The 12015-nt window shown below is 38.7% G+C and overlaps 1 protein-coding gene and 1 long non-coding RNA gene across 8 annotated transcripts; one reads left to right on the forward strand and one right to left on the reverse strand.

The window, feature by feature from the left end:
• Positions 1 to 817: 817 nt before the first annotated feature.
• mtdha (metadherin a) lies at positions 818 to 10991 on the reverse strand. Of its 7 annotated transcripts, none has more exons than XM_053613164.1 (12): positions 10522 to 10991; positions 9363 to 9518; positions 8296 to 8380; positions 7020 to 7181; positions 6808 to 6855; positions 6549 to 6719; positions 5558 to 5638; positions 4672 to 4761; positions 4448 to 4572; positions 3727 to 3837; positions 3319 to 3430; positions 818 to 2551 (listed from the first exon to the last, which is right to left on the reverse strand). In XM_053613164.1, the coding sequence occupies exons 1-12, from the start codon at positions 10861 to 10863 to the stop codon at positions 2484 to 2486; spliced, it is 1551 nt and encodes a 516-aa protein (XP_053469139.1). In that variant the 5' UTR covers positions 10864 to 10991; the 3' UTR covers positions 818 to 2483. The 7 variants fall into 7 exon arrangements, with proteins under 7 accessions (XP_053469139.1, XP_053469138.1, XP_053469137.1 ...); XM_053613163.1 differs by having other exon boundaries at positions 5558 to 5641; positions 9363 to 9515; positions 10522 to 10990; XM_053613162.1 differs by having other exon boundaries at positions 5558 to 5641; positions 10522 to 10990.
• Positions 10742 to 11132, forward strand: LOC128600582 (uncharacterized). The gene is made up of 2 exons (XR_008384576.1): positions 10742 to 10871; positions 10996 to 11132. It is a non-coding gene; the product is annotated as an uncharacterized LOC128600582 (long non-coding RNA).
• The last annotated feature ends 883 nt before the right edge of the window (positions 11133 to 12015 follow it).

Here is a 12015-nt window from a genome sequence, read left to right on the forward strand (position 1 = left end):
GAATGGTGTACAGTCACACAACCAACTGTAAAGTGTTCATCTAGGTGTCAGGTATGAGAAACACCTTTTAGATTTTTTAATATTTATTAAAATAAGCTATTAAGTCATATGTAACTATTGCCATGTATTTCACTACTGCATGGGGTCTTACACAAAATATACCATCATTTAAAGCTCAATAGCATTTGAATGGAATGATGTACAGTCATTATTGACATGTATTTCATTACTGAATAGGCCCATACACAAAATATATCACTGTGTGAGCACTATTGAATTACATTATTTGTAATTACACTCCAGGGTTGTGGGGTTGGAATCGCACCTGAAACACCCCTGTGTGGAGTTTGCATGTTCACCTTGTGCTTTGGAGGTTTCATGTGTGTACTCGTTTCCTCTCCCATGTGTTGTAGGCTGATTGGCATTTCCAAGTTGTGCGTAGTGTGTGAATGGGTATGTGAATGTGTTTGATTGTGCCCTGTGGTGGGTTGGCACTCCATCCAAGGTGTCCCCTGTCTTGTGCCCCGAGCTCTGTGCTCGGCTCCATGCTCCCGGACAACCCTGTGTAAGAATAAGCAGTATGGAAAATGGATGGATAGATACAAGTCTTTGACCCATACTGTGTGTATTTATTTACACTATATGGCCAAATGTTTGTGGACACGTGACCATTACACCCATCTACGGTTCTTCCTCCAAACTGTTGCCAAAGTTGGAAGCATATACTTGTATGCAATGTTTGTATGCTGTAGCATTACATTTTCCCTTCGCAGGAACGAAGAGGCCCAAACCTGCTCCAGCATGACAGGGCGCAGAATAACAATGATCAAATGTTTTATTTCTTTAACAAATCAACATAGAAATATTGCATCGACTTCAGTAAACATGATCATTCTCGGATCCAAAAATCTGAAGACGGGTATAAATACACTGGTTTGATCACCTTTCTAATGGAAAACTAAGGCAGGAGTCTGATTCTAAACCAGAGTACCTCAGGTAAGCAAAATCTACCACAATTTACAAAAATGAACATTGGACAAACGCCCAGTTAATCCACATAGAGACACATTTAAACTAAATTCTCAAGGCATGAAGCCTGAAAAAAAAGAAAAGAAAGGAAGATTGAAATTCACTATTTCAGATCTACCGAAAGCAATATACATTTCTCATCCATTAAAGCCTTTATGTTGAGAGTAGTACTTGTATGAGTGGAAAAAGAATGTGGACATTGACTTGATTAATATTATAAAGATTTAAAACAGGATTCGTGCAACACTAAGTGTAGCTCTGACATCAATCGAACTGGAAATAATACTTCTACAACTCTTTCCAAAATGACTTCAATTTGAGAGACGGTTAGATGCATACATTAAAAAAACAACAACAAAAAAAACAACAAAGATTAAGGCAACAGATTCCAGATACTGATACTATTTATAGTGAAATGGAGGTAAAGCTGCTGTTACCGGTTCTCTCGCTCTCGCTCTCCCCCCCCTCTCTCTCTCCATTAAAATAAAATCACTTCCCCCTCTATCCACCACAATATATCAAAACAAAATTAAACAGGAATTAAACGTTCACATTTCAAGAAGATCAGAAAAATAACGAAAATAGAAACTATTACAACCTTTAGCACAGTGCAATTAAAAAGAATTATAGAAAAAAGCCCTTATTAACTCTGTACATATGGCCTGGCTTTTTCTACTGAAGAGGTTGCAAGAGAAACAAAGAGCATTAAATTGGTTCAACAGTTAACAAGAAAAGATAAAGCAAGTATCTCAAAAGGTGTGTACAGTTCCTCTCTATGTGAAAATATATACTTAATACAGGAAAAAAAAAGCACTGAGAATATTCTTAGTGTTAGAAACATCTCGGTAGTAACCTGTACTCTCCTTTTGTTTCAGATCCAGATGACAAAATACAGTAATATACCAGTCTCTTCCTGCTGCTGCTGATGACTTTTGATGTACTTCATGATGGCTCTGGTGGCACAGTGTCTCTCAGTGGTGTCTAACACTAACTGCTACACTGCAATTATTCCTGAATGCAATTCAGCAATAGAAAAGTTCCAGAGGAAATATAAATTCAAAATGGAAAGAAAAGGGGGGGAAAAAAAAAAAATCCTCAAAATTCTAAAATTTCCCCCATGATATTAACAAATGGTTCAAATTCTATTAATATCGCAAAAGTAGAAGAGTTGGAAACAATATATAATCTTTCACTGCACTAAAAGCGTGCATGATATCAAGTACAATAATCCTTTACAAGACATCAGTCTAGCATAGTGCATAAATTGTTCTCCGTTTGATGTAATTCTTAATTTTTTTTTTTTTTTTTTGGCCAACTTGGCCCAATTCACTTAAGATGTTCTGTAAATAGCACAGAAGATTTAAATCAGTATAAAATTCCGTACTCTGAAATTATTGCATAAACATGTTTTTTTTTTTTGACAATCCTTTGCATAAGAGAGAGATGGAGGGTGTTCATGTTTCTCTCCTGGCCTTTTTCTTCTGAACTTGCTTCATCGGCTCCAAATTCTGATCAGATTTCTCTGTGAAAGCAATATACATTATAGTTAATTTGTTTTTACAGCAAATAACATGCTATTTTCAGAACTACCAACCCTAAAAAGGAATAATGCAAGGTCACATGAAAAGATGGTCAAAAAGTGCTGTTTTTATCCATTTTTCAGCCAAAGACTTAAGGCATCCTAAATGATGTTAACTAAAAATATATAAACATGTAGCGTGTGTCTAAATTGTCCATCGTGTGTGAGTGAGAGTGTGTGCGCGATTGTGCCCTGCGATGGGCTGGCACCCTGTCAAGGGTGTCCCCTGCCTTGTGGCCAGTCCCCTGGGATGGACTCCAGGCTCCCAGTGACCCTTAGATGGATGGATGGATGGATACAAATATGTCTAATGGTTGGATTTTATTACACATTTCTGAACTCAAAAACCTTCTCCATTCTCCTTGACTGAAAGCAAGTGAACAGCTTCAGTGCACTTTTCAAGCAGGGGCACCAGCCAAAAGATTACTCATGTGAGCTGGAGGGAAGTGGACAGTGCTTCCAGGTGAGTCAGTTAATATCAGACACCTGTGCAACTGTCACTCATTTCTAATTCGTATGATGATTGGCTGATCTGACATTTTAATTACTAGGGGTAGAAACTGCACTTCTAGTGCACTCCACCGTTAACATGTTGAGCTCCTGTGTAAAACGTTCGAAGGTTTGCAGGTCTTGATTAGAAAACATTATTGTATACAAACCACATCAGATTGTAGATACAAACGGCACGGTCTCGTATAGAGTTTACTCACTCTGTCCTGACTGTGGAGTGATGATCTGTTTGGTCGGCTCCTCCACTGGCAAATGAGGACGGGGCTTGACGTGTCCACTTTCTGCAGGTGCAGTTGAACTCTGAGAGGTCACCTGCACATAAACACAATCTTAACACCCATGCCAAATTTAAACAGAAAAATAAAGACTTCAGATTCATTTTGCTTGCACTCTATGCCCATATATTGGTGTTTGACTATTATTTTTTATACATATACGCAACGAGTAATAATATCTTTATTTAAAATTTAGCACCTAAGCTAATCCTTTTTTTTTTTTTTACTTAAGCTAACGTGAGTGCTGCACCAATCTCACGATTTACTTTTCAATGCAAGATCGCCTGTGAAACACCTGAACAAAAAAATAATTTTTACAGCAAGTACTCATACTTGTGAGCCAGCATTTTCATCCTCTGGCTTCTTCTTCTTTTTCTTCTTTCTCTTGGCCTTGCCACTTCCAGAAGCATCTCCTTTATCCTTGTCATCATCAGATTCCTGCAACTGACACACATACAGTACATCAAGTTACACAACAAGCATGACTAACATATCAGGCCACTTTATATCTCAGCCAAAAAGAGGAGGAGACCTCATTAAAGTCTCAGAGAAGTTTCCATGCCAGGAAAAACAACAAAGCTCGAGTATTAAGGATGGACTGGCATATCTATTGAAGTAGTTACTCTAACAAACCGCTGCTTCACTCGGTATAGCTGTAGCTCTACAGGTAATTAAATCACATCATATTTATTAGGGATGCACAATATGAAAAAAATGGCATATGTCCCACCAACAAATGAGCCAAATTCAAAATTACTTCTTGTTAACCACTTGCATGCTCTACCTAGAATTTAACATACCTACTCTGTACACCCTACATAGTGCATTCCATCTAACGCATACCATTTAAGATAAAGCCACAGCATAAAAGTGATGTACATTAAAGTGTAAAGTCAGAACTCGTCGGTCAGAAGTCATATATAGCAGGTAATTAAAATAACTAGTTGGACGGTGTATAAAACTGAAGCCAACAAACCTCATCAAAATGACCCTAAAACAGCACATATTAGCACTGTTGGACCATGGCAATTGTTGAGAGTATTCTTTGACTGACCCCGGGTACCTGGGAAACAGGTGTCTCTTGTGCAGCAGGTGTTTCTGGCTTAGGTTCATCACAGTTCCCCCACAGCTCAGTTGGAGCATTCCAGTCTGAACTTGTATCTACTGCTCCAAGGCCATCTGAAATAGTAATGGTTCATTGTATATACTGTCTAACAACAATTGAAAATAAAAACACGTTATTCAGATTAGCTTCCAACAAAAGCGTTAAACACAGACAATTGTTTGTCTTACTGAATCCAGACCACTCGTCAGCAACAGGGAGACCGTTCCCCAGCTCAGCAGCAGGCTGAGTCACCGGAACGCCAGCTGTCGCAAAAGACAGAAAATAAAGGGTGATAAATAAAGATCAGAGTGTTTGTGTGGTCACTATGTATTTTGCCAATTTTCAATTTTGGCAAATGCAAGACTCGTTATTATTTAATTGGCTGCCTGAATTTGTTCGACCAAGATACACTGTACAACCAAAAGTTTGTGGACACTTGATCACTGGAATGCCAGCTGCATCTCAGTGTCTATTATAGTGGTTATATATTAACAGTAAAGGGGGACTAAATCGGGATGTTCAAAAAGAGAAGGGCAGAGAAGGGCATAAGGGATGTCAGATGTCCATAAATTTTTGGCCACATAATGTGGCTGTAGAATTTATGCCAGCTTATCAGCCGCATGAGCTTATCGTGTTCGTTTGTTCTTTGGTGTCAGTCTTTAAAAGTTGATCATTTGCTGCAGTACATATTACATATCTAATCTCACTTTGAATACTGCATTCGACCATAACCTACACACACACACACACACACACACACACACACACACACACACACACACACACACACAACACTAAAGCACCTTGCTGTGGAGGCTAAATCCTCAATTAAGAGGTTTAGAGTCGTCTCTCTCAGCTGTGCTTACTGCAGAATATTTTCAATAGGAAAGCCCAGGATCATGCTAAAGCATTACATTCAAAAACATCACAGCGAAAATATTCAAACAATATTCAAACAATATTCTGCATATTAAACCTGCTGAAAAATCTCCCAGTGAGCTGAGGGAGAATGCAAAAGCGTTCACGTGCAGAGGGCAACAGTGAACATTATCCGAATACCTTGTCTGTTTAATCCGAGCATGGAGAAGTTCATTCGGTTCACTTCGGGTTTAACTCGTCCATCCATGCTGGGCCATGACCCTGCTAAAAACAGAACAATCTGTTATATTTATAGTTTATCTGGGTAGTTGATACACAAAGATTTTATGTTCTCTTTATTCTGGTAAATAACGGTAAATGGTATATAATGTTATATAAATATAATATAATGTATATAAATGGTAAATATTCTGGTAAATTGATTAAGAAGGAATTGGAAACAGATAACTTCTGGAATATATATTAGATCCGATCATCTACAGTGTATTTTTTAGCAACCTCTTTTAGCAGACAAACACGAAAACATGTATGAACTCCACCAACAACTCTATTCCTTCCTGTTACCAATTTGTTTGCCTCAAATACCCTTAAAATATTCTTCAAACATGAAGAAAAATTATTTCAGACACTTGACCTTGCTGTGACCTTGACCCTCTTTCGATCGACTACAAAATCTAACCAGTTTACCTGCTGGTTACAGTGATAATTCTGCATAAATCCAAACATTTAACCACTTCTCCTCAAGATCTTGCTAAAGAGGATCTCGGATGGACACGTGGACAGACAAACAGACAAAAAAGAAAAGTCTTAGACAGCCAGAAAGAGGGCCTTGACCTCCTGAACAAGAATGTGTAAGTAACATCTCTCTATGGCAAACAGGAAGGAAGACTATGAGACATTTGACCTCACCGTGACCTTGACCCTGCTGAACGGACTGACAGATGCATGGACAAAAGAAAACCTAATGCCTTTTCCACCTAGTGGCTGAGGCGTAAAAACATGATGAGAAAATCCAGGGAAAAAGAAATCTAAATCTTTACACAAATAACTATCCATATCAGCAAGTTATCGAACAGACTGTGTAATAACATTGAAACTTCAATACGAGGCGTACTGCTTCATTAAATTATATTATATTATTATTTTTATATATTATCATCCTAGTCCTTACCCTCCGATTCTTGAGCCCAGGCCATTGGCTCCGAAGTCCTGTGTCCAGATGTTTTAATGCCAACAGATGACTTCTCGCGGTCTGAAGCGCTCACCTGGGGCTGGAGCTTAACGGACACGTCAGTCCATCCTCCAGTGTTCACAGAGCTCACATTATTCCAGGTGGACAGCACTACACATGGGATAATTCATTAGACATGCTTATAGGGAGATATTAGCAACAAGCTTTGAATTTTAAAAATAAATAAATCATTATTTACCTGGTGTCACATTGGCGTCACCTTTCGCAGCCTTTACTTTCAGAGATTCTACCAAGAGACAGATGTGAAATATGCTTAAAATGGGCTTTCTACAGAAAATACATTACACTATACATTACCTGTTTAAGCACAAATGTACTTGTCTGGATAGAAGGTAATCCACTGCTGTAACCAGGTCACAGTAATTAAAGCTGAATTGTCACACAGCTTACCTTTATTCTTCTTGCTGTGCACTGGAGCTGGAACTACAGGCTGCTCTGTTTGCTGAACAACACGCTGACCACCACCAGGGCTTCCCGACTCATCATTAGAGCCCTTCTCCTTCTTGCGCTGCTGTCGCTTCTCTCGGTTACTGATCTTAGTCTCCCAAGCACCTTTTACAAATTCGTGTAACAACAATTAATCTTCCACCCGTGATCCCGTTTCCATTTTCAACAGTAATGTTACCAAATGTTAAGCAACCTAGAGTATGTTTTAAAAAGTCAGCCCAGATGTGAGGCAAAGGAAATCCACCCATACTGGGGATGGACCTTTGTCTCATGCTCACATTGTCAAAACACACCTTTTTGTGTCTATTCAACACAAACACGTTCATCAGTAGCTATGTTTCCATCCAGGTATTTTTATGTGAATCTTGGGATATCGCATAAAAGTAAATAAATAAAATGCGCCAGATGCGAATAAAATCTACAAATAGTGCATAAAAATGTTGGGGTTTTTTTTTTTTAAAACATATGCCCTCAATTGAGGCAGATAATTGAGTCACGTGACTTTGCCAAAACAAATCAAGTGATTGGATAATAGACTCATAAAAGTCAAAATGATGGAGAGCGAGGGGTATGTCTGAATAGATTCGTTTCCCTGGAAGAGATGATTTTGTTCTCTTGAACACATGGGATGGAAACAACAGCTTTATTTGCAAATGTTTTATGTGATATTCAGATTTTTCCCCACACCAGTTAGACAACACTGAAAATCGTGTGTCGTTAACACACAAAGAGTTTACAAATGAGAAATTGGAGACAAGACTGGGGATTTTCAAATTGGTAATTTTCTGACGTTTTTAATCTTAATACATACCCCCCCCCCCCCAAATAAACAAACAAACAAACAAACTTACTTACTTTCCCAACTACTTGACGCTGTTTCTTACTATTAGTTTGTTTTGCTATCATAGTTCTGTATAGATTTTCTTATTTACTGTTCGGTAAAACTCCTACTACTAAACACTACTATTAGCAATGTCTGACATGTTGACTGAAATGAAACCTTTGCACAAATGTTTAAAGTTCACAAGCTCTTATTTAATCTTTGATATGTTATTTTATCTCCATGCCCATAAATCAGCAAACAATTACCTAGAAAAATGCCATGAAACAATCTTTACAGATGTTCTGCCTCAGATAGAACAATGGCCTTATTTCTAAACTTCTCACTGAGCTTGTGCAACTGTCACAGTGTGGTTCATATCAGTACTCAGTCTCGTACCTTCATCAGGCTCCTTTCCGTCTGTAGAGGAAACAGCTTGGGTTGGTTTCAAATCTGGTTTTGGTTTCTTCTTACTTTTCTTGGCCTATGTAAAACAAATGTGGTTAACAAAATGGTATCAGTACCTCCAAGAAATGCCACATTTTCCCATAGTGCTTTGCACCAGTTTCACTGACTTGTTTCTACAATTAGTATAACATTACTTAATTTATTAATTCATGTATTCAATTATCATCATCAGCATCTTATGTGAAAGGAATACATGATTTGCCATGCTGTAATAGGAAAATAATCAATAATGGGATGGTGTAGATTATTTTCCCATAAAAGCACGTCCTGAGGGAGTTTTATTCCTCTTATTCATTTCAGATGATTAATAAATAACATGTCGTTCTTTTTTATCCATTTATGTTTACATCTAACGTTGTGAAAAGATTGAGACAGTGATTCCTTTTAGCACTTACATTATAGCACCTATAAACTATATAAACAGCTATACCCTCACCACCCTCTGTTTCCTTTCTCGAAGTTAAGGAGACTTAAAAAAAAACAACAACAAAAAAACCGTGTCAGTTTACAGAGAAACTTGAAAGCGTCTCCCATGGAGGAAAAAACACTGACTGATACAAATTGTTAAATAACATGCCTTAAATCTGTTTATTATTAGCGTTTGAGTAGGTATGATCTGCCACGAGAGTCCCTGTGAATTAGTTGTTACTATAGAAGCAATACCGTATTACAAAGAGTGCATCGATATAAACCGGTGATTTGAATTACAGCCAGCACTAGTGTCAGAGCTGCTGCTATGGAAAATCGATCGACACCTTCTGTCCGAACAGATTTGAGAATTCAAAACAAATTAAATAAATAGAAAACCTAAACAGATTTAATCGCTTATAAGCATTCAGCTGTTTATAGCAGCAGTTACATGCTTTTTGATAAAGGACCTGCAAGCCAAGCCATATATTTTCAAATGCGTGCAGTCCCCTGACGTACAAAATACCAAAGGAGGTGTTTTTGCTGATTTTATCACTGAACATCGAAAGAGAAATAACTTTTGCTTTTACTTTCTCGGCTTTAGTGTCGACGGGTGCTTGTGCTTGCGGTGGAGGTGCTGGTGATGGTGGTGGTGCTGGTGGTGCTGCTTGTTTAGGGAACTCCTTAACGACTTTGACTTGTTCTCGAGGCTCAGGCACCGTCCTGCCATTTGATTGGTTCTTCTGCTGAAAAGAAACGTCATATTAAACATTAAATACAAAATATTAAACTTTGCTAGTTTATGTTACGTCACACCAGTAAACACTTCCCTGCTTCAAAAAAACCCATTAGGAAACCCTCATAGAATTTGTAATGGTTTTAATGGGAATTGTATCTGTTGTAATGGAAAGTGTAATGGTCCCTGTAGGTCTCTACTGATAATTTGTTGCTGTCTATTGGTGGCAGGTTATGTCTATTGTATACCATTGTGGACTAATAATGGTTTAAATGGTTAACTGATGGTTTGTAATGGTATTTGTAGTGGTAACCATTAAAATTTCTACACATTATGATTTCTATTGTTTTTCTCAGCAGGGCTGAGCTGCATTTAGGGATGAGTGATGTTATGATATATAGATATAATGATAAATTCAATTAAATATCATTTTGTGATCACTGGTACTCTTTTGATACTAGCCAGCTCAGAGTAACAAGGACATGACTAGATGTACAAATATATTTTTGCTTCCCCATCCTTTTCCGTGTGAAACAAATTACTGTGTATATTGAATAAAACGATTGCAGAACTCTTTTCCGCCACCTTGATAGTAAATCAGCATATCGCGATATAATATTTTTGCCAAATCACGTCCGACTGCACTGAAAGAGATTAGCTCTGTGGCTAACTTCAGGTAGCCAGCTATGCTAATCCACGTTTAGCAAATTAGCCAGTGAAGCATTTTAGATAACTACTGCCCCATGTTTATAAATACCCTTAACTTGCTTTTCATTAGCCCCAAAAATACACTTTAAACACAAAGACAGAGGTTAGAAAACCTGTTATTCTAGCAAAGTGTCTATGCAAATTAGCCACTCTAGATCTGCTAGCTTAGCTAGCATTATCTGTCAAAACAGCGGTACTTTCGAATACGCTTCATGTTAGCAGACTAGCCTAGCTCGGAACAAGAGGATTGGTCGGCCAACACCGCTCAAACACTATACGAAAATATTTAAATAAGCGGTACACACTTTTTCCGCAGCTTTCTTCTTGTTTTTCTTCTTTGGCTCGTCGGGTTTGGGCGCTTTTACCGGCGCGGCCTTTGCGCTCTCGGTGACGGTGCTTTCACTCCTAGCAGCTCCCTGCTTTCTGCGCCGAGCTCCGCCACAGGCCGCGACCAACACCAGCAGGAGAACCAGGCCGATCAGAACCGTAGAGAGAATCACCCAGGTCGGGTAAAGGTCGGGCTTCAAACCCAAATCTATCCCCAACTCATCATGGAGAAAGTGCAGTCCAGAAGACATGAGCTGACGGAGACGCGTCGATATCAGGTCGGCCTGTTCCGACACTACGCCTCCCCAGCTCGATGCCATCTTACCACGTATACACACTTACTTACTTTCTCTCTCTCTCTCTCTCTCTCTCTTTCTCTCTCTCTCTCTCGCTCTCTCTCTCTCAATCACACACTCACATGCTCAGACTGTGCTCTGATTGCTCTGTTTCAGATTCTCACACAAACAGCAGCACAGAGGACGGAAATCCTGAATCACCAGCTGAGGAGCAAAATGCTGACGTTTTTTCAAATTAAAACAAGCCACTATAATAAAGTGATTAAAAATAAATAAATAAATACATACCACAATCAGTCTTTGCTAGTTGATTGCTAATATTCTTTCTCACAACTATTTTTTTGTACTAAAGCTTTTTTCTTCTATTTTTTTAAAAACATTTATTTATACAAAGTTTTTAGCATTCACATACTCAATAAACCAGAAATCCCCCTCTCTCTCTCTCTCTCTCTCTCTCTTTCTCTCTCTCTGGGAAATTCCTCTGTAACAAGCTTCTAATTAGTGATAGGAATGAACATGAAGATTCAATGAGAAACAAATCTCATTACGTTCGACTTATTTCAAGATACTATCTTATTATTTTAGCTTAATATTTAACACGATCAAAAGAACTAGTTTATTGAATGGAGTATTATAAACTGCTGAATTCTAATATCAGGAGGTGCTGATCAAGTAAGGAATAACATACAACAGGACATGCTACTATAGGAAAATCATCCATGCCAGTGTGGTGTGATACAGTCTGACACAAAGCAGAGATACTTTTACAATAAGTAACAGCACAGGACAAAGTGGGTTATTCCTCTTATACCTCAGTGATTTGCTATCCATCCATTTTCTGTACCAATTATCCTACACATCCTACACAATTATCCCAGGGTACTCAGGGCACAAGGCGGGAGACACCCTGGACAGGGTGCCAACCCATCGCAGGGCACACTATGGACAATTTAGAGGCGCCAATCAGTCTACTGGCAGAGGAAGCTGGAATACCCGGAGGAAACCCCCGAAGCACGGGGAGAACATGCAAACTCCATGTACACAGGGCAGGGTGGAGGTAGGAATCGAATCCCCAAGCCTGGAGGTGCGAGGTAAATGTGCTAACCACTAAGCCACCCTGCACCACAGTGATTTGCTAGAGATTATCTATGACACATCACACTTTTGAACCATTTC

Source organism: Ictalurus furcatus, chromosome 24, assembly GCF_023375685.1.
Source record: "Ictalurus furcatus strain D&B chromosome 24, Billie_1.0, whole genome shotgun sequence".
NCBI lineage: Eukaryota > Metazoa > Chordata > Actinopteri > Siluriformes > Ictaluridae > Ictalurus > Ictalurus furcatus.

What these genes read in the sequence shown, in the direction of transcription:
- mtdha (XM_053613162.1), bottom strand. Translation starts at nt 10,863, where the DNA reads ATGGCATCGAGCTGGGGAGGCGTAGTGTCGGAACAGGCCGACCTGATA. An exon ending in ATGAAAATGCTGGCTCACAA is followed by an intron (nt 3,431 to 3,726) that starts GTATGAGTACTT and finishes GTTTATGTGCAG; the next exon opens with GTGACCTCTCAGAGTTCAAC. An exon ending in CACTCCACAGTCAGGACAGA is followed by an intron (nt 2,552 to 3,318) that starts GTGAGTAAACTC and finishes TTGCTTTCACAG; the next exon opens with AGAAATCTGATCAGAATTTG.